The sequence below is a fragment of the Pezoporus flaviventris genome, unplaced genomic scaffold, assembly GCF_033815535.1.
Source record: "Pezoporus flaviventris isolate CSIRO_AGI_PZ_B2104156 unplaced genomic scaffold, CSIRO_AGI_Pfla_v1 ptg000002l, whole genome shotgun sequence".
NCBI classification, from domain to species: domain Eukaryota; kingdom Metazoa; phylum Chordata; class Aves; order Psittaciformes; family Psittacidae; genus Pezoporus; species Pezoporus flaviventris.
This window is the reverse complement of record NW_026892550.1, coordinates 71,870,915-71,896,598: the sequence shown is the minus strand read 5'-3', so window position 1 is coordinate 71,896,598 and position 25,684 is coordinate 71,870,915. Positions and strand designations below refer to the sequence as shown.

The following is a 25,684-nucleotide window of genomic DNA, read 5'->3' as shown; positions in this document are numbered from 1 at the left end:
GAGAAGCATGCATATGTGGGAGAACAGGAAAAAATATACTATGAATCTGGTATTTAGATATACAACATTTTGTTAAAATAAAAAGTTCAGATTAAATAGGAAATTAAAACCTCAGGCCAAAGACACGCTTCTGAGTAAGCAGACAACGCACAGAAGAGTATCTTTTGCACCACCTAATGAAAACTTGAGGCACTTATTTTAATCTTCAGGATTCTCTGAGAAAAGAAATACTTTTCATTGCTGATAGTTTTTTTAATGGCTGTTTTTCAACATAATTATCCAGAATGTTCATCTGTGAAGCATCTCTCCTCCTGTGGGATCTGGTGATACGAGAATAGAAGCTCTAAATCATGTATGAAAGCTGCCAAAATGTTCCCTTCTTAGCAAGGCCTGCTAGTCAGGATGAGCTGATTTGTTGATATAGTAAAACCCCTCAAGTTCTGCCAAATACAGCAAGTGCATCTGGCAGGAAACACCTTATGTGGAGCCAAGCCTACCAAGTAAACTTTTGGTCTTCCATGAAATCTAATGAAAACTCAAAAGAGAAACAAGGAGGCAATAGGTCTGCAGATAAACACTGATACCCCAAAAGCTTACATGCCCAACACCAAACCCATATTTCTAGTTATAAGCTAATTAGTAACATCATTGAGTCATGTCCTGGGTTCTCCTCCCCATCCCTCTGGAAGTGGGGGAGGAAGCGAGGTGGGGAGTGAGCGAGTGGCTGTGTGGTTCTGGGTTGCCAGCTGGGTTTAAACCACGGCAAGTCATTAAGTGCAAAATCATCCTTCATTAAAATAGCAAGAAAAGCATTTTCACTGGCAGTTTTCTATTTTCCACTTACTAAAATGCTTGGTTTTCAATTACTTCATTTTATTTATTAGCTTTACCTTCTAATTTCAATCACTTTCAGTATACGGTAAGAAGCACTTACTAATAGATTTGATAAAAGAAAAGAAATAACAATGATTAATTCTAAAAACTGTCAGAAATTACAGATAGGTGGTGACTAACAAAGTAGATTTTATATCACATGTTTAACCTACCTTAACTCCATCTGGCTTTTTCAGTAAACTCTTGGCTGCTGTAAAATGAGACAAATAAGTTCAGTGTAAGGTGGTTACCCCTGAGGTTAGCCAGCTGTGCAGCAGACCCCCACTGCCTCCCAGCTGCAGATGTATTTTCAGTTTTTATGTCCTCCTTTTGTTGCTCTGAGTGTAGGAAGGAATAAATTCTAGATGCGAATACGTCAGATTATTGTACAACTCTTTTTCCACTGATTAAAGCTGTAGGTTAACTGTAATTATTGAAGCAGAGACCTTCTTGGATGGCATAGAGGAAATGGAAGCAGCATGGGTGAAAAAGAAGCGGCTTTGGATACGTTCATTTTTTCAGCTGCAATGTGTTCACAGTTGTTGATGGAGACTGTTTGATATGACTGTGAAAATTACCATTCTGATGGCAGGAACTTAGGCCTAGTGTTTGTAGAGCCCACTAGTGTCTTAATGATATTATTCATATGACAGTGACATAAAAATAATTAATATCAGATCAACCTGAAGAGCACAGTGAGGTACAATACTGTCTATTCCAGCTAATGAAAAATAAGCTTCATTTTAAATAAGCATCTCTGAGCAATGGTTCCCTGGGGGTTTCCCACCTTGACAACACAGTCACCATGCACGTAAGGCTAGGAATGTTGCAGGTAAGAAAGGAAGAACAATTTGCTAGCAAAGTGCTGTTCTGGAGGAACACTTCCTAGGAGTTATTAAGAACAAATGGCAGGCTTTGCTTCAACTTCTACTGAAGAAAACCTATTATTTCCCAAATTAGGTTGGACACTGATCAAATTTCTCCAAAGCAGTGCAGACTGTTGGGCAAAATTTCACCTGCCTTAACATTACCCATCTGTTAGGCTTTAAATTCCACCACTTAAAGCTGGCACCAAGACTGGGGCTGAATCACTCCAGATAACTAAATTTGGAGGGCTAATGTGCAGACAAGCACATCACAGCTCTGAACCTGAAAAGTTTACAACAGAAATACAGCTGGGTGACCTACCAAATTCAAATAAACCACTCACCAAAGCGTAGAGTCTTCATGACTCACTGCCAAGTCTTGAAGAAGAATAAATTACAAAACAAGCCTGGCACCTTTTGGTTTTAGTGTTGTTTACAACCCCATCTTCCTATCAGAAAGTGTATCATGGCTTAGGGTGTAAGTTCTATTCTATATACGCTGTTTTGTTCAGAAGTAGAAACCCTTTTCGAAAGGGAAATGCAACTAAAAATCTGGCATAATCAAAGGGAGACAGTCCTCACATGAAGCTCCCATCAGCATCTGCTCTTTAAAGCAACAAAAAACACGAGAACCATAAACCAAACCAAACCAAAAGAACTGGACCTTGCAAGCCCAAGGTCACTCAAACTAGCTGAGGATATTGGAGTTATTCAGTATGTAGTTTAAACTTGATTTTTGTATTCCTGGCTTATTCTTCCTCTACGTCTGCATTAAGTGCTAATTTAGCTCTGGTCCAGAGTACAGAAAATGTAAGACCATCTCAGAAACCGTACAGATATAACTAACATCTATTATTGTGTTGTTTACATTTAAAAAAAATGGAAAATGAAGCCAGATTGATGTTTCTAATTTCATTGTTATATCAGCCCTCCAAATTAAGTTTATTATTACGTACATCAGCCGTTACAATTTCCACATGCTCCATGATTTACAACTATAATAGAAATAAACATGCCTGCATTATGCAACAGGACTACTGGATATTTTTATTTACAGAAACATGTAAATTAATATTGAAAATAAACTGGTTTACATGAATTTTTGAGATAGACACATCCTGTTACAAAGTGTGCTTACAGGACCTGATGCAACATGGCCTTACATTTTATACTACCACAAATATTGGAAGCATTCCATGAACTTCAGAAACTCATTTCAAGAAAGTGAAAGGAAGGAGCTATTTCTAAAACCTATGGCCAAAACACCCAGAATTTCATTACTTTCAAAAGCTGTTTTATGCTGTTAGCCCTTAGAAAAAGATGAGAAAACATAAACTAATTCTTACAGGCTGCTGTTTGTAACAAATCGGGTCCTTTTGCTAAATCCGTACATAAAAGTTTTGAATTCTTTTAATACTTAACAAACATTATGTGTTATATGTAAACAATTAAATGAAAGCCAGTAAAATGAGGGCACCAAAAGCAAGAACTACAAGTATTGTGTTTATGGCATATCCTTCGGAATGTGCCTCATATGGATATTTTTTTTTTTTTTAATTATTTTTTGTTCAACATCTTTGTCAGTGACATGGACAGTGGGATTGAGTGCACCCTCAGCAAGTTTGCCAATGATACCAAGCTGTGTGGTTCGGTTGATATTCTGGAGGGAAGGAATGCCATCCAGAGGGACCTCGACACGCTTGTGAGGTGGGTTGATGCCAACCTCATGAAGTTTAACCATTCCTACACCTGAGTGGGAGCAATCCCAGGCACAGCTACAGGGTGGGCAGAGAAGAGATTCAGAGCAGCCCTGCGGAGAAGGACTTGGGGGTGTTGGTTATCAGTCAATGAGAAAATGAACATGAGCCAGCTTCAGTATGCGCTTGCAACCCAGAAAGCCAACCGTATCCTGGGCTGCATCAAAAGGACCGTGACCAGCAGGTTGAAGGAGGTGATCCTGCCCCTCTGCTCTGCTCTTGTGAGACCTCACCTGGAGTATTGTGTGCAGTTCTGGTGTCCTCAACATAAAAAGGACATGGAACTGTTGGAACAAGTCCAGAGGAGGGCCATGAAGATGATCAGGGGACTGGAGCACCTCCCATATGAAGACAGGCTGAGAAAGTTGGAGCTGTTCAGCCCGGAGAAGAGAAGGCTGTGTGGCGACCTCATAGCAGCCTTCCAGTATCTGAAGGGGGACTATAGGGATGCTGGAGAGGCACTCTTCATTAGGGACTGTAGTGACAGGACAAGGGGTAACAGGTTAAAACTTAAACAGGGGAAGTTTAGATTGGATGTAAGGAAGAAGTTCTTTCCTGTTAGGGTGGTGAGGCACTGGAATGGGTTGCCCAGGGAAGTTGTGAATGCTCCATCCCTGGCGGTGTTCAAGGCCAGGTTGGACAGAGCCTTGGGTGACATGGTTTAGTGTGAGGTGTCCCTGCCCATAGCAGGGGTGTTGGAACTGGATGATCTTAAGGTCCTTTCCAACCCTAACTATTCTATGATTCTATGATTATGCAGTATTTTATGTCACAGGACAAATTCCATACATTTTGGCTTGGAATGTAGTTATGGTAACATCTTTCTGCATCTTTCTTTAAGCATAGATACTGCATACAAATAAAATATTCAAAGAATTTGCAGTAGCAAAGCAATTAGCATATTCTAAATTAAGCCCACAATGAAAGAGTTTTTGCAACCACAAGCAATAGCTATAAAGAAAACCTAAGTCAGTGCTAATAGGCCGAAAAGCAGACTAAAAAGAAATGGTGTTGTGACAACATGTAGAAAGTAAAGTGGTTCAGGACAAACAGCAATTTTGATTTAGAAAAGAGAAAAGATGTTCCTTTCACGTGCTGAGGGTCTTACCTCACAAGAAATATATAATCCACATAAAAGAAAGAAAGCAAAAGGAAAATAAAACACTTTTGTAGCCATATTGTTATGGACAAATGACCTTCAAAGGCATGCTTTGCAATGAAATCCAACAAACAACTGAAAAAATAAAATGTCTTCAAGGAAAACTATGGATCATTATGGTGTAAAACAAAGATGGCAGGTGAAAAATATCCAAATCAAAACCAAAACCCCTGTCTATTCCTCATGCTGAAATACTACTTTAAAGTTACTTCAGCTTTTTTTGGTTCATTAAAGTTGAAACTAACCCTTACACATACAGACAGTGAAAGTTATGAAAAGTGATGAGAAATGATGCATTTGTTTGAAATTTAATAATAATTCATGTTTACAAGATATGCAGCCTACAGTATTCCCACCTTTCAAATGAATTGGCAGATACTGGCAATCCATTAGGCATTAATGCAACATGATTTACATAAATGTAGTCTTCTGTGTTACAGGTGTGTGTTAAACATAGGAACTTAACTAAGAAATTGTATTTCAAGTACTATGTAAATTGAACAAGTTGTTTTTTGCATTCATGATTATGTAAATTAGTTTTGTTGACTCAGTTATCATCCAACTATTCCCAAAGCACTATCCTGCTTTCGTGCATAAATTAACTTATATTACACTCCAATAGTGACCACAGAGTAGGGGGATATGTAAAATTACTGGGTTTTGAATTTGGCCTTTTTTTCACTATTCACTTGAAATCTCAGATGGCAAAATGAAAATTTCAACATAGCACTGAAATTTTGGCAATACTGCTATTGAGGACAATTGTAGCTACAATAACAGCAAACTCATCTTAGCTTTTGCTATTAAAATTTGTTTAGTATAAAGATCTAATCTCGAGGGATATCACTACAAAACTATTCCATAAAGAGGAAACACCTCTTGTTATTTCCAGCTACGCATTAGAAGGAAGAGAAGGACTCATTTTACTACATTTTTTACACTTGTTACCTAGCAAAGCAATATAGAACGGATGTGTATTTAATATTTTTAATGCACAATACAACAGAATCCTGGAATGACATTTCAAGTATATGAAAATAAGTAAATTTTTAACTGTTGTTTGGTGATACTTATGCATGTGGAGCTGTATGCATAATTTGCCATTTTTCTGCACCAAAACAAAGAGGAAAACACTGTCTTTTGACAGATGACACTAAAAAAGCAAAGAGAAGAAACTCACATTTTACTGAAAAATTAAGACTGTCATCTACAAGAGATTCTAGTAAGCCCAAATAGTTTAAATTCTCGTTTGCTTCTGCAAAGGAAACAACTTAAAGACACACCATGTTTAGATGCTCCTGAATAATAAATATCTTTCTCTGCTAATAAATCCTAATTAGAACTTGATCACCACAGACATCAAAACATAAAGACCACATTAATCTGGAGCTCAATGAACATACCTGAGAAATTTCTGGTAGCCAGCATAGTTGTCAAAATGGCCCCCTGTGTACACATACATTTGCTCAAATTAGCATCACACTTGTGTACAGTTCTGAATGTGAACATGACACAACAAAAAGGAAAACACATGAGCAAATTACATCAATTACTACATTAACCCTGGAAGAATAGCTTGTCTGTGCATTACCTATCATGTATGATGCCATGAATGCATAAACTGTAATCTTAATTACACACCTATCAGCAATTCTCACAATCGCAAATATTTACCTGTTGTGAGTACGTAATGCACAGACCATGATTACTCACATGCACAGTTGTTATCAGCAAAAGACATAACTGAATATGAAATAAAATTTCACTAATGTGCTTAGATACCTTTATGAGTAGGAAGAGGAGTTTATTTGTAATGTGCTAACTAGAAAAGTTTGCATCTGCAAAGTTACCCTGTCTGGTCTGGTCAGGAGAAAACAAGGGACAACCTGAAAGAACAACCTTAAAGATTTTCCTTCAACAAAATATTTTTAAGGTGTATAAACGAAGATGTTTGATTGTCATTCTTTTGAATTTAACAGAATTATGCTATGTTCTGTTCACTTTCATGAAGAGCCAAAGGCTGATCATGTATCAGTTTGTTTAATACATAATACTCAAGAAAAAAATTGCTTAGGGACCATTTACTTTACACATAGAACACAAGCCAACATCCTTTTATCTCTCCAAAATCAGCTATTAATCCTTACAGATTTCATTCTTACCTTCAGTTTTCTTCTTGCATTGAATTTCTTCAAGCAATCTACAGTCTCTTGTCTGTGCATCATAGAGGCAACAGTAGAGCGTTGCTGAGAAGAAAACAATTTTAATGCACCCCGCCACTTCTCTAGCATTGAATTTACTCTACAAGATACATATTACAACCCACATAGTCCTTTAAGTTCTACTCTGTCTGATTACCCCTTTGTTCAGGTTTCTACACATTTGGGAAATTTCCACATCTACAAAACCAAGGTCTCATTTTACTCAACCATGTGTAAAGTGCCCTTGAAAGAAACAGGGACTGAAAACCCCACAAAATTAAAACAAGAAGGGAACTTTTCTTTAGCATTAGTGATATTAGGTAAGGTACATAAGATAATTCAGAGAAAATTCAGCATCTGAATTATCTGAGTTTTCCCTGTACCTCAACGTCCTCTGCATCACAGTTTTAACAGTAAGATAATGCAGCCTGCTGGAATGAGAAAGAGCTGGGAACCAGCTATTTGTCTTGCTGTGAATTTCAAAGTATCAGCCCAGTCTAACTGCAGAGTCAAACTGTAGAATGTACTGAGCACTGGAAAGCAGTCCTAGATTCAGTAATAGATAGGAAGCCTTTGCTATATGAAAACTGACCTTTTAAAAGTCCCTTAATTTTCTGCCTTTACATTTCATGCTTATCATAATATTTACAGGGAAATGAAGATGCAAAGCATTATCTAACTCAATATTACTTTCTTACACAGTTTTTTTCTTTGTGAATTTAGAAGAAAGAATGTTCTAATTTTGGCAGTGAACTGCACCACAAAGTCAATGAAAAGAAGTTAATTTCTGCAAAATCTTAGTCTAGGCTGAGACTTCAATAAATGATACTATTGACTGTATCAGTATAATTACAGTTTTATGCTCCCCTAGTTACATAGCTGCACGAGTAAGAACAAATATTATCCTCTAAACATCTCACTATATGCTGAAGTATGTGTCTGCCAAATTATTCTGTTAGATCTGTGGAAACTCCTTACACAGATCCATGGATGCTTCAGTGCTTCTGATGCTGTGATACGTTTTGCTGGGTTGATAGTAAGCATTTTATTGATAAGGTCTTTTGCCTCAGGAGTCACTGTATCCCATTCTGGTGAGGGAAACTGAAGAGAAAAAAGTATGTATGAGTATGTCATCTTGTACGATCTTTACACATTTTTACCTCGGGATTTTCACTGATACTATGCCAACCCAGTAAGGTTTATATTACTAAAGCAATACTTACTACATTGCATAAATACTGTGTATACTCACAAAGATAACCAATACAAAAATAATTTCAGAAATAATTCTTATTTCACTTTCACTCTAGAAAAGTTATGTAGGGATACAATTATAAATAACTCAATAGACAGCAAATGGTACATACATCGTAAGCACCAGCCTTGATTTGCTGGTAAAGCCTGTGCTGGTCTTCATCCCAGAATGGAGGATATCCCACCAGAAGGATATACAGAATGACACCTGCAGAGAATTCACAGTAGTATTAAGGGATTTCAAGAAACAAACCCTAGAAATTCATTTTGCACCTGACAACCATGTAAACCAAATGGCTTAATAGTATTAACCCAGCTACTGAAAAATAGTGCCTATTCATACTGGAGAAAATAGTAAATGTAGGGTTCACAAGATAAACTCCTTGCAGAGTGAGGGGAATAACAAGTATCTGACACTGTACACACGTAGACAGCCGGAGAAATAATTTTCAGTGGTCACAGATGTTCTAGGAAAATGCATTTTTACCTCTGGTTTTATCATGGCTTGTACTGGTGTCTGCAATATTGTGTTTTAACTAATCTCATGCAAAGAAAATTTGGGCATCTCAATTTATCTCTACCAATATATGGTCAACAGGAAATGAAAAAGTCCATTTGCTAGTCTTGCAGAGATGATTCACTGTGACTAAAGAAAAGTGCTTTCATAAATACATCCAAGTAAGCGTGGGTAGAAGTAAAATAAGGAAACCACCAATTGTTCTTGGATAGGTTGCTGCCACTTGCCAGAACCTTAAAATATGCTGTTTCAAGAACTGGATGATAAAGTAATTGCCCTGTACCTAACAAAACATTTAGCTTCCCAGTTTAAAACTGCAGTAGTAGGATACTGGTCAGATCAGATTTCAGGCTGCTTGTTAACCAAAACTAAGCATGAATTGTTATGATTTTGAACTAGTTAGGCAACAGGCACCTGCTTGTTTTATTACTTTCTGAAAGTGTGCTGTGTAGCCACAGCCAAGAATGCTATGATAACACACCTCCACAAATAATAATAAAAAAAAATGAAGCTGGTAGAATAACAAAAAAATTTGGCGACCTCTTCTAAAAATTAATACTGAATTTTACTGAATACATATTTTCTGATGTAGAGTATCATGTATTCTGGACATCATTTCTCACCCTTAAGATACCCTAAAGTGGACAGAACATTGTCTAGCAGAATAATTTCTTACCACATGCCCACATATCCACAGGTTTTCCATAAGGATCTTTCCGTAAAACCTCTGGAGAAAGGTATCCTGGAGTACCAGCAAAGCCTGTCAAAAGGCAAGGCAACTACACTCAAAAGCTGTAAGTGCTCTGCAAAAGCCAAGTGATTCTCAGCTCAGCCCACATCATACACAGGACATCATTTCCCAGGCCACTGACCACTAACTGCTTCACTGTGAACTTTTTATGGTGAATCACTTAGAAATAACAACAATGGGAATGCAAATGCAGACTTGGCACATCCTTTTCTGCCATTCTGTCTAGCAGGGGAGATTAAAAGCTGGCTAGTTACCCATCTACACCAACACTCCAGGTTCTACAGCGGTGTTAAGGATCTGGTGACGGTGCAAGAGAGGAAAGCTTCCAGAAAGACTACAAGGTAGCTGAAGAAATTTCTTTCACGACTTCTGCATTACTGTAAGCTGTAGTGAGGCACCAAGTAGTGAGATGCAAATACATCTGGCTTAGGGTCAAAGTAAAAAATTAGCAAAGTAGGAGGAGTGATCCATCTGAGTGATCCCCTTGAAGATACTAACTGAAAGACAGAAAATTTACACAATGCATGCCAAAGACTGCTACAGGTTTGGTTTTTTTCAATCACTACTCTAACTTAGGCTATTTTTAATTAGCCCCAAACTATAAAGATGAGGATTATAAACAAGACTTTCATGGGACTTCTGGGAGTCTATCAGCTGTCAGCTGTGAACTGTTAAAGCACACCATGTACTTCCACTGGCTAATTAATAAAATGGAGGGGCAGCTAAGCTACAGTATTATGACTGTAAGGAGCATGTAAAGAGCCCTATTCAGTCTTAGAGGAGGGTAGATTTCTGAGTAGACAACATGAAGGGCTAAATTTAAGAAATGCTTACATATTGAGAGACCTCTTGCTTAGAATAAAAGAAAAAAAAAAGGAAAGTAAAACCACTGCTCAAATGTCTTCACACACAAGTGGAAACTCAATTCCAGTTCCAGATGGTTGCAAAATACATGGTCAGAGATGCTGAGGATTAGCTTTGACAAAAGCACAGCTGGCTATTACCTAGGATGAAGACCGTCAACTTGGGCTCAGCCTTTGCTGTTCATATTTTGCACAGATACTTCTAATCTTTTCACTGCAAAACTCACTCCTGCGTCTGGAAACCTCCTTAAGCTGACAAAAAGCATCTCTGGAGCAATGTAGCCTTTAAAATTTGCATGTTCTTCATTCTTTATTCATTACCATCTCTGCTGCATTCTCGTAAGAGAAATGGAAAAACTAGGTATAGACCCCTCTGTAAATAATAAAAACTAAACGACCAAAAACATTCTATGCCATCTCAGTTAGTGTGTCTGTTCTTTCAAGCATCTCTGCCTAAAATAAATGCTTGAGAATTCTTGAAAGGTAAGTATTTGGTGCCTTTTATGAAGGAACACGTCATTTCTGAAATACCACACTGGATTCCACAAAACTTATGAGACATGGCGATAACGTATAAATTGTACAGCTACAGATAAAGCAAGCCTTTGCCCTGCAGTTTGCAATCAGTTTAGAGTGGGAGGGGGGCAACGAAGGATGACATTATGTCTATTCTACTGAGAACATAGCTAAAATATTTTCATGAAAAATAAGCTTGGTTTTTCGCAGTGTCCTGATATGAGAACTATGAACTGTTAGAGTACTCTCATACAGAAAACATACTTAAGCTCTTTTGAGAAACTGAAAATTGTATGTTCTAAATAGCTTTGAAGATAATATTTTGTATCTCTTCTTGGCTGTAGTGCTCTACATTAATAGTTTTATTTTTTATTTATTTTTATTAATATTTTTGATTATTTTAAAACGGATGTAAAGTTGTCTCAGTTTTCAAGCTTATTGTATTTCCAGAAACATTACTATGCATCACTTGAAAATAAATACAGTACTTGGCTAACTTGATCTTCTGATGAAGATACAGGATGGGTTTAAACAGAAGTAATTGTTATGTTTTAGTATATATTCTGAACTTGTTTAAAGCAGCAAACACAGAAGAGTACACAGAAATGATTTCAGGGAAAAAGAAAAACATACTTGAAATTGTTAACTGTTTTATCAGGTAATTCTGTAAGTAGTCAGAGGGATCCCAATACAACTGTGTATCTTCCAGAAAACCACTGGTAACAGTAGCAATTACTTTAGCTGAAACAACTCACAAACCTGGAGACTGTGACTGTACAGTGACCAGAAAAGACTGCATCACCTTGTACTCCCATCACCATATGACTTAAGTAACTATCCAAAGGTCCAAGACATATGCTGTGCTTTGCTGAGTCCAGTGGCACGCTGCTACATAGTGCACGGTACTCAGCTTACAGTCTCAAAACCCTCTTACAGAAAGGCTACATATATACTTAACATCATAAATGGTGAGCATGTCTCTGGAGTCAAACCTGGGCTGAAGGTTAACTATAATTCCACAACATCAATCGATGCACCTTAAACACACAACAGAAGAGATTACTGCTCTTAAGATCTGCCCTATGCTTTCATCATCCCCTTGCTAGACTTACAGCCTTCTCAACACTTCTAATGCAAGGATTCCAAACTAAAATGGCATAATAAACCATGTTAGTTTAAACAGTCTTAAGTTGTACTTATTTGTTAACATACCTCCCTTTGACTCAGTGTCGTGGTTTAAACCCAGTCAGGTAATTCGTTCGCTCACTTCCCCCCCTTTCTTGCCCTCCCCCTGCTCTCGGAGGGACGGAGAGGAGAATCAAAAGAATGCAACTCCCACGGGTTGAGATAAGAACAGTTTAGTAACTAAGGTATAACACAAATCACTACTGCTACCACCAATGATAATAATGATAAAGGAAATAACAAGGGAACAGAATACAACACCTCACCACCCACTGACCGATAACTCGCCCCCCAAGCCCGACCAAGCTCCGACCGATACCTCCTCCAACCCTGCAGTCTCCCAGCCCTTCCGGCTAACTCCCAGTTACATCCTGGGCATGACGTGCTGTGGTATGGAATAGCTCTTTGGTCAGTTTGGGTCAGGTGTCCTGTCTCTGCTTCCTCCCAGCTTCCCCTCCTCCATGGCAGAGCATGAGGCTCACAAAGTCCTTGGTCAAACCAAAACATCTCTATCAGCTCTGTTCCCGAGCCGAAAGTCAAAACACTGCACTGCACCAGCTACCAAGGAGGAGAAACATGACTGCTACTGCTGAACCCAGGACATTATCCACCCCTTATTCCATACCATTCATGTCGTGCTCAGATCCCACATTTTCAATATACCATCACTCTTATCTCGGTGCACTCTTATCTTAGTGCATGGACCAGTCCCTATAAAGCTGCTGAGTCCATCTGGTCCATGTCAGGCTCCATCTCTTGTAACAGTCTTCCAGAGCAGGAGAGACTGTGTGCAGTGTTCACACTCGTGAATAACCTGGGCAATAGTGTCCATTGTTAAGTCCACCCCTCGATCATGAGTCCATCTCTGTGTTGCATCTCTGCTCTGATGGCCTGAAGTGCCATGGGCCCACCAGGCTTAAAATAATTCACTGTCCCCTTAAGCAGTTTCTGCAGCTTGTTGCTGGGGACTCCATACAGCTGCCTTCCATCTCCGACGCTTCCAAAGCACTGGAGGGGCCCAGTGGACTAGATACTTGCCCATACTGTCCCACACACCCTGCCACTCATGACTGTGCAGCCTTGGAGAAAACCTTTTGGTCCCCCTATATTGTTGTCTAACCCCAGACAAGACCCAAACCTGACTCTGCTTAACTGTTGAGATCAGACAAAATGGTTGTGGGTAGAACACAGCCTGTGTGTGTGCCAACATGCTGATCCCCATCACAATCAGCAGGCAGGTCCCAAGGATACCCAAAGGCCATTCAAAACCTTCAGAACTCTCAGTTGATGCTGCTGTACTTGTCACTGGGGCTGGTGTAGCTGCTGTGCTTGCCGGCTCTCCCACCACCTGCTTCTCTTTTCCTGAGTCCAGCTCTTCCTCCTCTGCCTTGCTGGGAAATGCTGCGTGGTCTCCTGCATCCTCCTGGGGCTCGGCAGGCGGCTTCCGGGGAATGCTCCCGGCCGTCGCGGGGCTGGGCTCCTCCGCGGGGCTGGGCTCCTCCGCCGCCTTCTCCCGCTGCTCGGCAGCCGCTTCCTTCCTCTCCTCGACCTCCCCGGCCTCCTCCACCGGCAGCCGTCCCCTGGCGGCCTCCGGCCCCGCTCCCGCCGCCGCTTGGTCCCCGGGGCCGCTCTCCCGGGCCGCTTCAACAGCCGCCTGCTCCCGGGGCCGCTCCCCCTCGGCTCCCCGCAGCCTCACGAAGATGGAGAGTAGGGTGAGGGCCAGGCCGGTGAAGAGCAGCCGGACGGCCAGGTACAAGTCCACGGCCACGTCCGTCCCGCCCTGCTGCTGGAGCCCACCCGTATTACAAGCCATTGTCATAAAGCACAGTGAGACAAGAACCTTAGCCCAGGCCCCACACTTGATAAACACTAACACAGCAAATACCGGCTCTACGTAAATTACAACATTCTGAAGCTGTGAGATCAACAAGAACAACTCTGAGAGCCAATAAATCAGCATTGTGACGAATGACTATTAATCCAGTCAGATCTGTCGTTATCTCAACCCTTCGTGCCCCACGCTGGGCGCCAAAAAGAACTGTCGTGGTTTAAACCCAGTCAGGTAATTCATTCGCTCACTTCCCCCCCTTTCTTGCCCTCCCCCTGCTCTCGGAGGGACGGAGAGGAGAATCAAAAGAATGCAACTCCCACGGGTTGAGATAAGAACAGTTTAGTAACTAAGGTATAACACAAATCACTACTGCTACCACCAATGATAATAATGATAAAGGAAATAACAAGGGAACAGAATACAACACCTCACCACCCACTGACCGATAACTCGCCCCCCAAGCCCGACCAAGCTCCGACCGATACCTCCTCCAACCCTGCAGTCTCCCAGCCCTTCCGGCTAACTCCCAGTTACATCCTGGGCATGACGTGCTGTGGTATGGAATAGCTCTTTGGTCAGTTTGGGTCAGGTGTCCTGTCTCTGCTTCCTCCCAGCTTCCCCTCCTCCATGGCAGAGCATGAGGCTCACAAAGTCCTTGGTCAAACCAAAACATCTCTATCAGCTCTGTTCCCGAGCCGAAAGTCAAAACACTGCACTGCACCAGCTACCAAGGAGGAGAAACATGACTGCTACTGCTGAACCCAGGACACTCAGTAATAAAATTTCAAATGAGACATCTGGTGAGAACATACAGAGAATATGGCAACAAGGAGTAAGAGCAAGCAGCTGAGAGTAAGTATACAGTAGTAGCCTTCTCCTCCTGCACAGCTGGATCCAAAAGACTAACTGTAGAAAACCTAAATTTAATGCAACCAACAAATTAATTCAGTGGAGCTACTCAAATTACTTAAGTGGTGCATATTTTAGTTCTAGATGCAGGGCTGGACTGAGTCAGTGGAGCCCGCCTACACCCGCTGACGGGGCAGGGTGTTTCAGCTAAACCCTGTGACACGTTCTACAAATAGCCAAAGAACAGGTTTGCTTTGTCAACAGGCAAAGCATGAAAGTGTTCCCTTGTATTGGAACACACAGGGCTCTAGACAGTTTCCTGCTGAGACATAGTTATGGCTTAAGCAGAACAGCGACCATCACATCAGAGGACTACACCCAAAAGAAAAGGAAAGCAAAAAAAAAAAAAAAAAAGGGGGGGGGGGGGGGGAGGAGGGGAAGGGAGACAGAAAAAGAAGGAAAAAAGGAAAAAAATAAAAACATACTACTGCACAGCTATAATTGGAATCAGAACATGCTGTGAGTCACCAAGTGCTGCAGAATCCAGTGGAAAGCTGAAAAACCTTTCAGAAAGGAGCAATAAAAAGTTCAAAATGCCAAACACATCCAAGTTTTTTGCTTGTTAAAGCAGTCATAAAGTTGAAAGAAGGTACTCGGATCATTACAGAAAGGTTTTGCAGAGGAAGTTCCAGAAAAGGTACAGAACCCACTAGTCTTATCAAATACCAACAATAATAAAAGAGCCACATTTGACTACTTACTCTACTTTCTATTACTTCACTGCCAGCTTACCTCTTCTTTACATGTATATTTTGAAGACATTCTTTTCCATCTCCTTTCTCCCAAGTTCAGCATGGCAGTAGCTACAAGTCTAAACCAAGCACTTCACAGGAACCAAATGACCAAAAGATAAAGTGCATTATTTCACAGGGAATTGCAACCTTCTGTGGGTCATCTGCATCCACACAGATGTATTCTCTACAGAAAATAACCCTGAAGTCAAGTTCATTCTGCTGATTTTTTCTTGAGATACTTCATATTTACCTGATGCTTCTGTCATTATTATAAATCACTTGTGTTTTGCCCTATCTCTATCCCACTCCTGTTGTACTGGACTATTTGTTAATGTGCAAGAGCAATCTCCTCTGTGTTTTGTGGATTACTGAAATCCATTTATGTAAAGGTTGGGATTTAAAACAACAGGCTAGTTTATAGATCTACCAACATATGTCCAGCATACTGCCTGTGAATCCTAGATTTCCAACACTCACTCTCTCACAAATCCTTTGTGCTTCCATTCTAAGCTTTGACAGCAACTTCACAACTAGTTTGTTCAATTTCAAATGATACTTTCTAGTTGCTCTGAGTGAGAAGACATAGCTGCTACATTTTATTCTGTATTTTTCCCTCCTGGGATTTACAATTAAATTTTGTCCTGTGCTTCACATCTGTTCAGAGAGTGGTGTATGAGACAGATGCATTGCATTTGTACATGTCCTATTACTTACAATGACCAGTATTCAATCTTTTCCACTGTTTTCCTTTGGGCACTTGGTAACTGTAACAGTCTATAATTATCATTTGGGGTCTTTTAATTAACAAAAAAAAAAAAAGGAAAGTTTAGTGAAATTGGAGAGAAGTGCATTATATTTAATTTACTATCTTCCATCCTCTTAGAACCTGAGGAGAAGCACTGTGCAGGACACCTAAGATACATTTGAGGTGTCAGTTCTGGAGAACTGGATCACACCACCAACTGCCACCTTCGGGAGGGCAGACACCCTCCCTTTACAACATTTTGTGAGCCGATCTGAAGCCCAGGATCAAGCGGTCACATGCACAGACTGGGTTTGCTTCCACATTTGCATACATCTTTGTCACCTTCACCATCAAGAAAGCATACTCTTGATCGCTCCCAGATGAAGGTAATGTTTTCAAACAGAAACTCCAGTATCAGTTTCTGAAAATGTTGTAAGCTGTGGACAGACAACCCTTTCCTGACAAATGTGCAAGGTTCCAGATGCTTTTAGCCACACCTTACCTTCCTGGGTTTATGCTCTCCATAATGTACTACATGAGCTGCTTATATAGTAATTTATGTACATTTTTAATAAGCCAGCTTATTTTGACCTCAGTGGGTCAAAGACCAGTTTTACAAACAGCTTCATTTGCAGATGTGAAGAGGCAGTCACCTCTAGGGCAGCAATATAAAGAGTTGTGACAGACAACTTGCACTGTCACAGCAAGATCTTGATGTGGACGACTGTGTACAGCCTCAGGTACCCAACCCCCTTTTATTTTCATTCAAGTCACATTCCTAAGTGCAAATTTTCAGGTATTTCCAGTTGACAGAAAATTTTTCAGACAAAATGTTTTTGATGACTGGGTGGGTACGCTCAGCACTATTAACGCACAGCCTTACTCTTCAGTCACACAAGCACCTGACTGGAAGGTGCCCGTCTCCATCCCAGGCTCTACACCCGTGTTTCCTTCATCTAGATACACAGGTGAAAGTGGGGGAGAAGGGGGTGGTATGCACCTAAGTCAAACCTACAGGCTGACAAAAGCTAGGAAAAGCAGGAATCAGGAAACCTAAGTTTCCAGGTCAAGAAATGTCAGTGGCACACAGACTACAGTCAAAAGGAACATTTGTAATGCTGTATTTACTAGAAGCATGAATTATAAAACCCTCTCCCTCCATCCTGCCCTGTACCAGTACTGCTGTGCTGGCAAAATCCCCAGTATGAATACAGTTGTGCCAACACAAAGACTTTTGCCAATTCCTTCGATGTTGTTGGTAGGTGATTTACCTTTGCCAGTGAAGAGGAAGCTATGAGAAAAAGAAGACTCACTTCTTGTCAAGTTGGCTCTGAGATTTGGAAATGTAGCCACAGGTCACTTCTGAAGTGTTGGGGGATTTATTTTTGTTTCTTGTTCTTTTTATTTTTTTTAAATTTATTTTTATTTTTTAAACACGTAAGGTCTGCTGCCAAGCTATGTTTAATTCAGTAAGAGTTACAGATAACATTCTTCCTGCAAGGGAAAAAGAATAGTATTTACTTACCAAACCAAGCCTGTTGTTCTCCTTGGACTTCTATAGCTAATCCAAAGTCTGCCAGTTTTACTGCTGCTCCCTTGGATTTGCTAGCTAGAAGTAAGTTCTCAGGCTTTATTCAGAGAGAGAAAAAAATTGAGATGTAAAGATAAAAAAATACGTTTTAGACAAGTTTTCACTTTTTCTTAGCTACAGTAGACTGGGAAAGAAGAAATACTTAGAGGAGTGAAAAAGAGAAGAAACCCATGTGTTTTCTCCATGAAACTGCAAAAATTGCACTTCCTATTCCTACTTGGAAAGAACCACCAGGCCTGTAAAGAGCCTTTAGGACCCCATGACAGCATGACTATGGAAAGCGTGCAGATCTGCTAGTGAAGGAGGTCAGCCAGAATGCTCATAAGGAATTGCAACACCCGTCTGCATGAGAGGACAATCCAAAGACTCCTCAGGGCCCACTACCAGAAAAATAATGAAAACTCTCATGAAAGATGCCTTTTCTTTAATTGCTAGTCTATCCTATGCAGTTTCCAGGATTAGGCATCTGTACTGTCATACATAAACTTGTTTTGCATGACATCTTAACAATAACAGACTTATTATTACATTTGTAATTAGAGGGTAGGTGCATTTACATTGCAAATCCTTCAGCCAAACCAGCATGCCCACATCTGTGCTTGCAAAGAACCTATTGCAAATAATAATGCAAGTCTGCAAAAGTTCCCTCTCTGCTTTTTTTCTTTTAGGGAATGTTGGTCACATCTGAAATCAAATGCTATAGTATACTCAGAGAATTAAAAGGATCTGAACAGAACAGTGGTATTCTTTCTGCTGTTCATAATGAATCCTTTTAACTTCATTTAGCAAATATATCAAATGCAAATTGTCGAAGAATTCAACAGATAATTTCAGAGAAGTGTGAACTCTATGGTATTGTCTTGCTATTTCTTTCTTTTCTATCTCCATTATTTTTTAAAAAGGTTTTGTTCTGCATTTACATAGTAACAAAACTTCATTCTCAAGGGTATTGCAATTTTTGTAGCAATAGGTCACAAGGGAATTCACTATATCCAGTCTGGCACTGCGGACCCAATTCTGCAAACTCTTAAACTCTGATTTCCTTTTAAATCCAGCAGCAATCCTATAGGTTTCCAAGGGACTATTTATGTGATTACAGTTAATCCCATGCAGGTACTAAGTCTGGAAACAACTGCCATCATAATCTTCTTTCAGCAAAGGCTGTCCTTAATACATCTATCAAGTACCCAGCAAAATATGCTTGACCTCAACAACTGTGATACTAATTAACAACACAACTGGCCCTGACAAACTCCTTAGTCTAAAGGTGTTTTTTCCCCCACTCACCAAACTGTAAAGGAACATTTTTGCATTTATTTACAATCATCCCTTTGTTGCTATGTCATGGAAAAGAGAGTATTAAAACCCTTGCACCAATTCATCAACTTAATGAATCTTCTATTTCCACACTTTTAAAAATTAAGATCACTCAGAATAAAATATAATCTTCATTTTGAAGCAACTTGAATTATCAGTAACCACTTCAACTACATGATCTCAAACACCGAATAGCTGAGGACTCTTCTCGAGGTTCATCAGCACTGATTTAGGCAATGTCACACTGTCATTCAACTACACTAATTCACACATGTAGTCACACAGTTCTTGAAGGTTTCCTATGAAAGTGAGAGACATTCAGTCATTACTTCTTGGAACGCACTTTCTTCTCAAAACCACTCAAAGTGACAGATGATCATACTTGGTTGTGACCTTCAGCAAGCCAAAAGCAGGGAAACACCTCACCCTCTTGTTTGAACACAAGCACTAATTTAACAAACACATACCACCTCACACCATGGGATCTCATACAAAAGAGTTTTGTGATTTTTGCTGCTGGGTTTTTTTGTTGCTTTTTTTTTTTCCTCTTAGGACTTTTTTTTTTTTTTTTTAATTCCATTCTATGTCTATCCCCTGCCAATCACAGCACTCTGGATAATTACCACTGCCATAGGTATGTTTCAACAGAAACTGAAGCAGATTTCCTGATTTGCTCCTCTGCCAAAGACAACATTGTGTGGGACTATGTGCTTAAGCAACACGCAGCTCTCATTCCAGGATGACAGGAGCATATTAGATATTTACCATGCATCAACTTAGAATGAATGCAATTACTTGGAAAACATTAACAGCGCAGCTTGGACCACTCTGGACTCATATTTTGGAGTCAATAGTGTCAACTTGTGCCACCAGCACAGGACTGGCTGCAGTCAAGTGTGTAGAATGGCAGTGTTAACTACTACTATTACTTACAAGTAAATGAACATGATTTACGCCTTACTTTTCCAAAGGTCTTGAAATCTTGGAGATCAAGTACTTATGCCTCTGTGTATTTTTGCTTGACTACAACCAGGGCATCTGCTTTTTGGGGGGAATGCAAGAGGGTCATAATCATAGAACTTCACAAAAGCAGCAATGCTGCTAACTGCCAAGAGCTGAATTTCTACCCGGAAGTGCACTTTCACCATCTGTTAAAGAAAGGCTGAAACTAACAGGTTAATTTTTTCTGGTTCTAATTCCACCACCATTTTGACTTACACCATGGATTACAAACAGAGCAGCAACAAGCACTTCTGTAGGTTGTAAAAGCCTGCAGAAGCTCCTCTCTCCTACTAAATTATGCTAAAAGAAAGGTGAATAAAATGAGATTGTTCAAAATCTCTCCCTCACATTGCCCTCCCCAGCCCCAAACATGCCAACAAATTGTGGCCTGAGTTATTGACAGAAATCCATCAAGTTTTGCAGAGTAAGGATTCAGGCCAAGCCATAACCATCTTCTGCATATCTTGCCATTCTGGTCTTAGGCCTTGGCATCTTCTGCTGGGACTTCACCAGAATCTTTTGTATCACTCTGGCTATTTTCTTTTGCTACAAAGTAGTAACTGAAGAATGGTTTTCTGCTTCCTGAAGTTTTCACTGTCAGAAACGAAAACTGGGTACGCTACAGCTTGGCAAAAGCATTTTTTCCTCACAGTTTTTCCAGTTCACCCTGGATTTGCCAAAGAAAGAATTCCACATTTTGGTTTGGAGCAGGTAACACCTGGACTTAATGCATTTTCAAAGAAAAAGTTATTTTGCCTGAATGTGTGAAAAGTTCTAGCAAGCATTCCTCATTTTGCCAGCTTGCCCAGCTACAATCTTTTATTTCAATTCCTTCTTGTGTATGTACATCGGGGACAGGAATGGCTGGAGCAGCTAGAGAAATGTGACATCCCTGAAATAAATTTAAACATACTCCACATGAGCAGGCTGATGGCAAGATTTATGGATTTGATAGAGACTTGTCAGCCTCCTGTTATGCAACCATGACACAGGAAAATCCAGAAGCGCAAAATGGGTAGAGAATTTACTGTATGTATCCTTGAGTTTCATCATGCTCTCTGAACTTTCAGAATGTAACCCTTTCTGCTCCTAGAGGAAAAGAACTGGGATTTTATAAATCAGACAGGAACAATTGTTTACTTGGAAGTGAAGGCAAAAGAAAAAAAAAAAAAAAATGATGGCATCCTGATTCCAGTGTTATTACTAATGATAACCAGTGGAAAATACTTATCCTGGAAGGAAATTCCTGCTCCGCATAACTCATTCAGAAAGGAAACTCAGAGGCAAAGAAGCTGTGCTAGAAGAAACTGGCATGTCTCACTGCCTTAGCCCACAGGCCATTTCTTGCTGCCTTTGTAAAGGGTCTGATATTTCAGACAGTGCTCTTCCACTTCATTTCAAAATAAACAAGCTTCTTTTACTTGAGGATCTTGAAGTCTAAGAGTCCAAATTAAGTACTCTCCTTATCCACACTGCTAGCTACTTTACTATCAGCTTTGAGGCAGACTTGCCTCTCTGAGCTTCCCAGTAGAAGAAAATGATCTTTGTTTATTTCTGTGCCAACATGCTTGAAATGCAGACAGCATTTTTGCAGTAGATGCCTCCAGCTATTCGGATGGGTAAGGGAGAGGTAATGCTCTTCTCAACACAAGAGTTTGCTTTCAGAGGCTTCTATCCCAACAGTACTGTTCATCCAGAAGGAGCTTGATTCCTTAGGTGATCATGGAGAGAACACTGTAGAAATTCACACTTTTTAAAGGTGTTCTGAAGCCAAACCATCATCTGGAGGAGGTCTTTGTGCCAGGAGCCTCAGAGCAGCTGGCTTTTCATCACTCAAATGTGTGACATTAGAGCGTAAGTGTGCTTCCCAGAAGAACTCCAAGTTATACTGATGAGAGATAGAAAGTTCCCCCTACACCCTGCCCCAAAAGCTCTGCATGACGGAGAGGAAGATCACGTATTTGATGAATACACCAAATGCTTGAAAAGAAACTCCTGTTCTCCCTGGTACTGACACCGCATGCCAGCGGACTGTGGACCTGGATAGTGAGGTAATGGGAAGTCTTGAGAAGATTTTCTCCAGCAGTTTGGCAAAGAAGTGATCCAGAGCAGGAGAAGGACTTGGGGGCGTCAGTCAATGAGAAACTGAACATGAGCTCACTTCAGTGTGCACTCACAGCCCAGAAAACACCTGTGCCCTGGGCTGCATCAAAAGAAGCGTGACCAGCAGGTCAAAGGAGGTGATCCTGCCCCTCAGCTCTGCTCTCATGAGACCTCACCTGGAGTATTGTGTGCAGTTCTGGTGTCCTCAACATAAAAAGGACATGGAACTGTTGGAACAAGTCCAGAGGAGGGCCACGAGGATGATCAGGGGCTGGAGCACCTCCCGTATGAAGGCAGGCTAAGTAAATTTGGGCTGCTCAGCCCGGAGAAGATGTGTGGAGACCTCAGAGCAGTCTTCCAGTATCTTAAGGGGGCCTACAAGGATGCCAGAGAGGGATTCTTCATCAGGGACTTTAGCAATAGGACAAGGGTGATGGGTTCAAACTTAACCAGGGGAAGTTCAAGTTAGATCTAAGGAATAAGTTCTTTACTGTGAAGGTGGTGAGGCACTGGCACAGGCTGCCCAAGGAAGTGGTAAATGCCCCATTCCTGGCAGTGTTCAAGGCCAGGCTGGACAGAGCCTTGGGCGACATGGTTTAGTGTGAGGTGTCCCTGCCCATGGCAGGGGGTTGGAACTGGATTTTAAGGTCCTTTCTAATCCAAACCATTCTATGGTTCGCTCTTGTGCATAGGTGAAGAGAAGGGGAAAACAAAAAGGAAAACGCTACAACAAAAAAGAAAACTGCTCAAGGTCGTGGTTTTGGTAGGGTTTCCTGCTCTCTGCTCTCGCACGGCGTGGGGAGAGCTCGTCGGGCAGCAGCACTCACCTTGAGGTCGCGATGGACTACGCCCATCTGATGGCAGTGGAGCACAGCCTCCAGGATCTGCTGAATGCAATGACTGCATGCAAACACCAGGGGCGCGTGTTAGTCCAAAGCGTGAACTTGCCGCCCGCACGCCCGCAGCCAGGCGGGGCCGGGGCAGCGGCGGGAGCGGGGAAGGGGCCGTGAGGGGTCCACGCTCTCCTTTCCGCCCCGCTCTGCTCCGCGCCGCTCAGAGCACGACGGCCTCAGGCACCGCCGCTGTGGGATCCGTAACGGACAGCCTCGGAGACGTGCTGCGGGTCGGCTGCTTTGCTTTGGTCTTAGTTTAATTTATTATTATTTTTTAATGGCAATTTGTAAAGAGCAAATTGTCGGGAACGCGCACCAATTTTGCCAATAATTCATTGGCGAGGTCGTATTAAACATTTAGCATCCTCTGCACTTTTTTGGCCCTTCCTCACACATTCGCTCACAAATTGTAGCGGCCATTGAGGTAATACCCCCCCCCCCCCCCCCCCCTCCAAGAGAGGCAGGTGAGGTCAGTGATTAACTTCTCGAGGTCCCATTTTGCCGGCAATTAGCATCACTTGCCTGAGGGTTCGTCATACTCTAACGCAGCCATGTGCGACCAGCGGTTCTGCAACTGCAACCCGGGCCTCGGAACACAAGTGGTGCTTAAATCTGCAAGCTGACATACATCACTGCCAAAGTTCACCTCCATGTGCAGACACAGTGATACATGGGCAGCCTCAACAGTTAGATATATACCAGAACACGTTTGACAGCACAGGGTAACTCCAGCGCCTTGGAAGGAGACAGGTTTTTGGCAACCATTCCCCCTTTTGCCATGATATATACTAGGCCTGTAGACTTGCAAACTGGAAAGAGGTATCATGCATTATTTGTTTGCCTAGTTGTTTTGAGGGTGAATAGGATAGGCAAGGAAACATCGCAGACAACCCACCCTCTGCCCCTACCCAGCAGAAAATAAATCCCCAAACTCTTATAGCCAATTGATGGGCGCCAGATACTGACCTTCAGGTCTCTGTGAACTATGCCATTTAGATGACAATGATTAACACTTTCTAGAATCTGCTGTATACAATGACTGCAAAGATACAAGGGCAGAATGGAAGGGAGAACATTTTAAAGGCACATAATCACATCAAATACAAAATAAAATAAAACTTAAAGAAAAAAATAAAGAACAAAAGCAATTTTACACTTCCTGACACGTCTCAACTGCACATTGACCAAAGCAATGTTGGATAGAGAGAGATCTCCAGCTGTAACGCATCAAAAAAAAAAAAAAAAAAAATCAAAGCCAAACAAAACCCCCACAAAACCAAAACCAAACCAATAAAAGACACTGAACATGGAACAGATGACACCTATGAGACAGAATCATTATTTTGTTTTTTCATTCAGCAGTATGGAAGCTTTGTCCAGTTTCCAAAAAACTGCTACAGGAAAAATAATGTGCAGGTAGTAAAACAATCACTGGTATGTTTTGGGGTTTTAGAATTTTTAGGGTAAAATTAACTTACAACACGTTACACAAGGAAATGCTCAGAAATGCAATGATACACGGAAAACAAATGAAACAAACAAAAAAGGTAAAAAACTCAGGAAAAGCAAAACAATTCTCATTTTGAATCTAAAGGTTTCTTAAAATCTATTAGTAGAATAAAGCCAAGTCATTCAAAAAGGTGGCATGCACTTTCATTTAAAATATCATCAAGTACTAGTCACTCATGAAATGGAAACCCATGTTAAAAAAGTGGAAAACTGTTTTATTTTGCTGTTTTAAATCATTTAATTAGCACCTAATTTTTCCATGCCCAAGTTTGCAAGTTTTGGCCAGCCTATGATGCCAAAAAGCACAACTGAAGTGTTCATCCTCTAGATCACTGGAACTTTTCAGATGTTTTTTGGTACCACAACAGCTTTTTTGGTTTTAAATAACATCTTGTGGCAGAAGTAAGTGATGGTAAGTAGTAGTCAAGGGCCACGGATTTGATACTGATCTAAATTTTTAACTATTTACATTTTTAACCATTTTGACCATGGAATTCAGAAGGAATGGTCATAAATCAGTAACTGGAGCCCAGGCCTGAAAATCCTTTCCTCTGCAAGTAGTTCACAACTCATTGAACTGGACTGCTTGTATGAGTAAACACTACTTGCATGAGTAAGGACTTGCAGGAGCAGACCAGTATCACAATCCTAGGATATGCAGCTATACATTTCATTAACTATTTCTATAGGGATATATATAGACACACACACTATATAGATATATGTACAAACACAGACACACACGAATGTATATATATAAATATATAAATATACAGAGATGCATTATAACTAAGTATTTCACTTATTTGGTCAGGTTTTACTGGATATATAAAATGCACACATATATATGATAAATATATATCATATATCATATATATATATGCACAACCCCTTCCAATATGTCACAATTCCAAAACAGAAAAAAAAAATCATTGCAATTTTTCCTTTCAAATCACGGGTATCTTAAAAACACACAATGACACCATACGCTGGCCTTTGGCATCAATACTTAAAATTTTGCTTGATTTCTACAACAGGTAGAAAGTAATTCAAAAATTTTTAAACATAACTCGTCTTCTTCCATGTCACCTAAATTAACAATTTTATC

The 25,684-nt window shown here is 40.6% G+C and overlaps 1 protein-coding gene across 19 annotated transcripts in view; it reads right to left on the bottom strand.

Annotated features, from left to right (window-relative positions):
• Positions 1–25,684, bottom strand: part of CAMK2D (calcium/calmodulin dependent protein kinase II delta) — a 167,303-nt gene that overhangs the window by 30,830 nt on the left and 110,789 nt on the right. For 7 of the 19 annotated variants that reach the window (XM_061443364.1, XM_061443400.1, XM_061443408.1 and 4 more), the window contains exons 6-13: positions 24,034–24,106; positions 17,687–17,789; positions 9,304–9,387; positions 8,224–8,318; positions 7,835–7,957; positions 6,818–6,901; positions 6,059–6,101; positions 1,047–1,084 (exon numbers count right to left, since the gene is read on the bottom strand). In XM_061443364.1, coding sequence (XP_061299348.1) covers positions 1,047–1,084; positions 6,059–6,101; positions 6,818–6,901; positions 7,835–7,957; positions 8,224–8,318; positions 9,304–9,387; positions 17,687–17,789; positions 24,034–24,106 — 643 coding nt within the window. Of the gene's footprint in view, positions 1–1,046; positions 1,085–6,058; positions 6,102–6,817; positions 6,902–7,834; positions 7,958–8,223; positions 8,319–9,303; positions 9,388–17,686; positions 17,790–23,001; positions 23,075–24,033; positions 24,107–25,684 lie in introns of all 19 variants that reach the window. The other 12 variants (XM_061443374.1, XM_061443451.1, XM_061443416.1 and 9 more) reach the window with 3 other exon arrangements.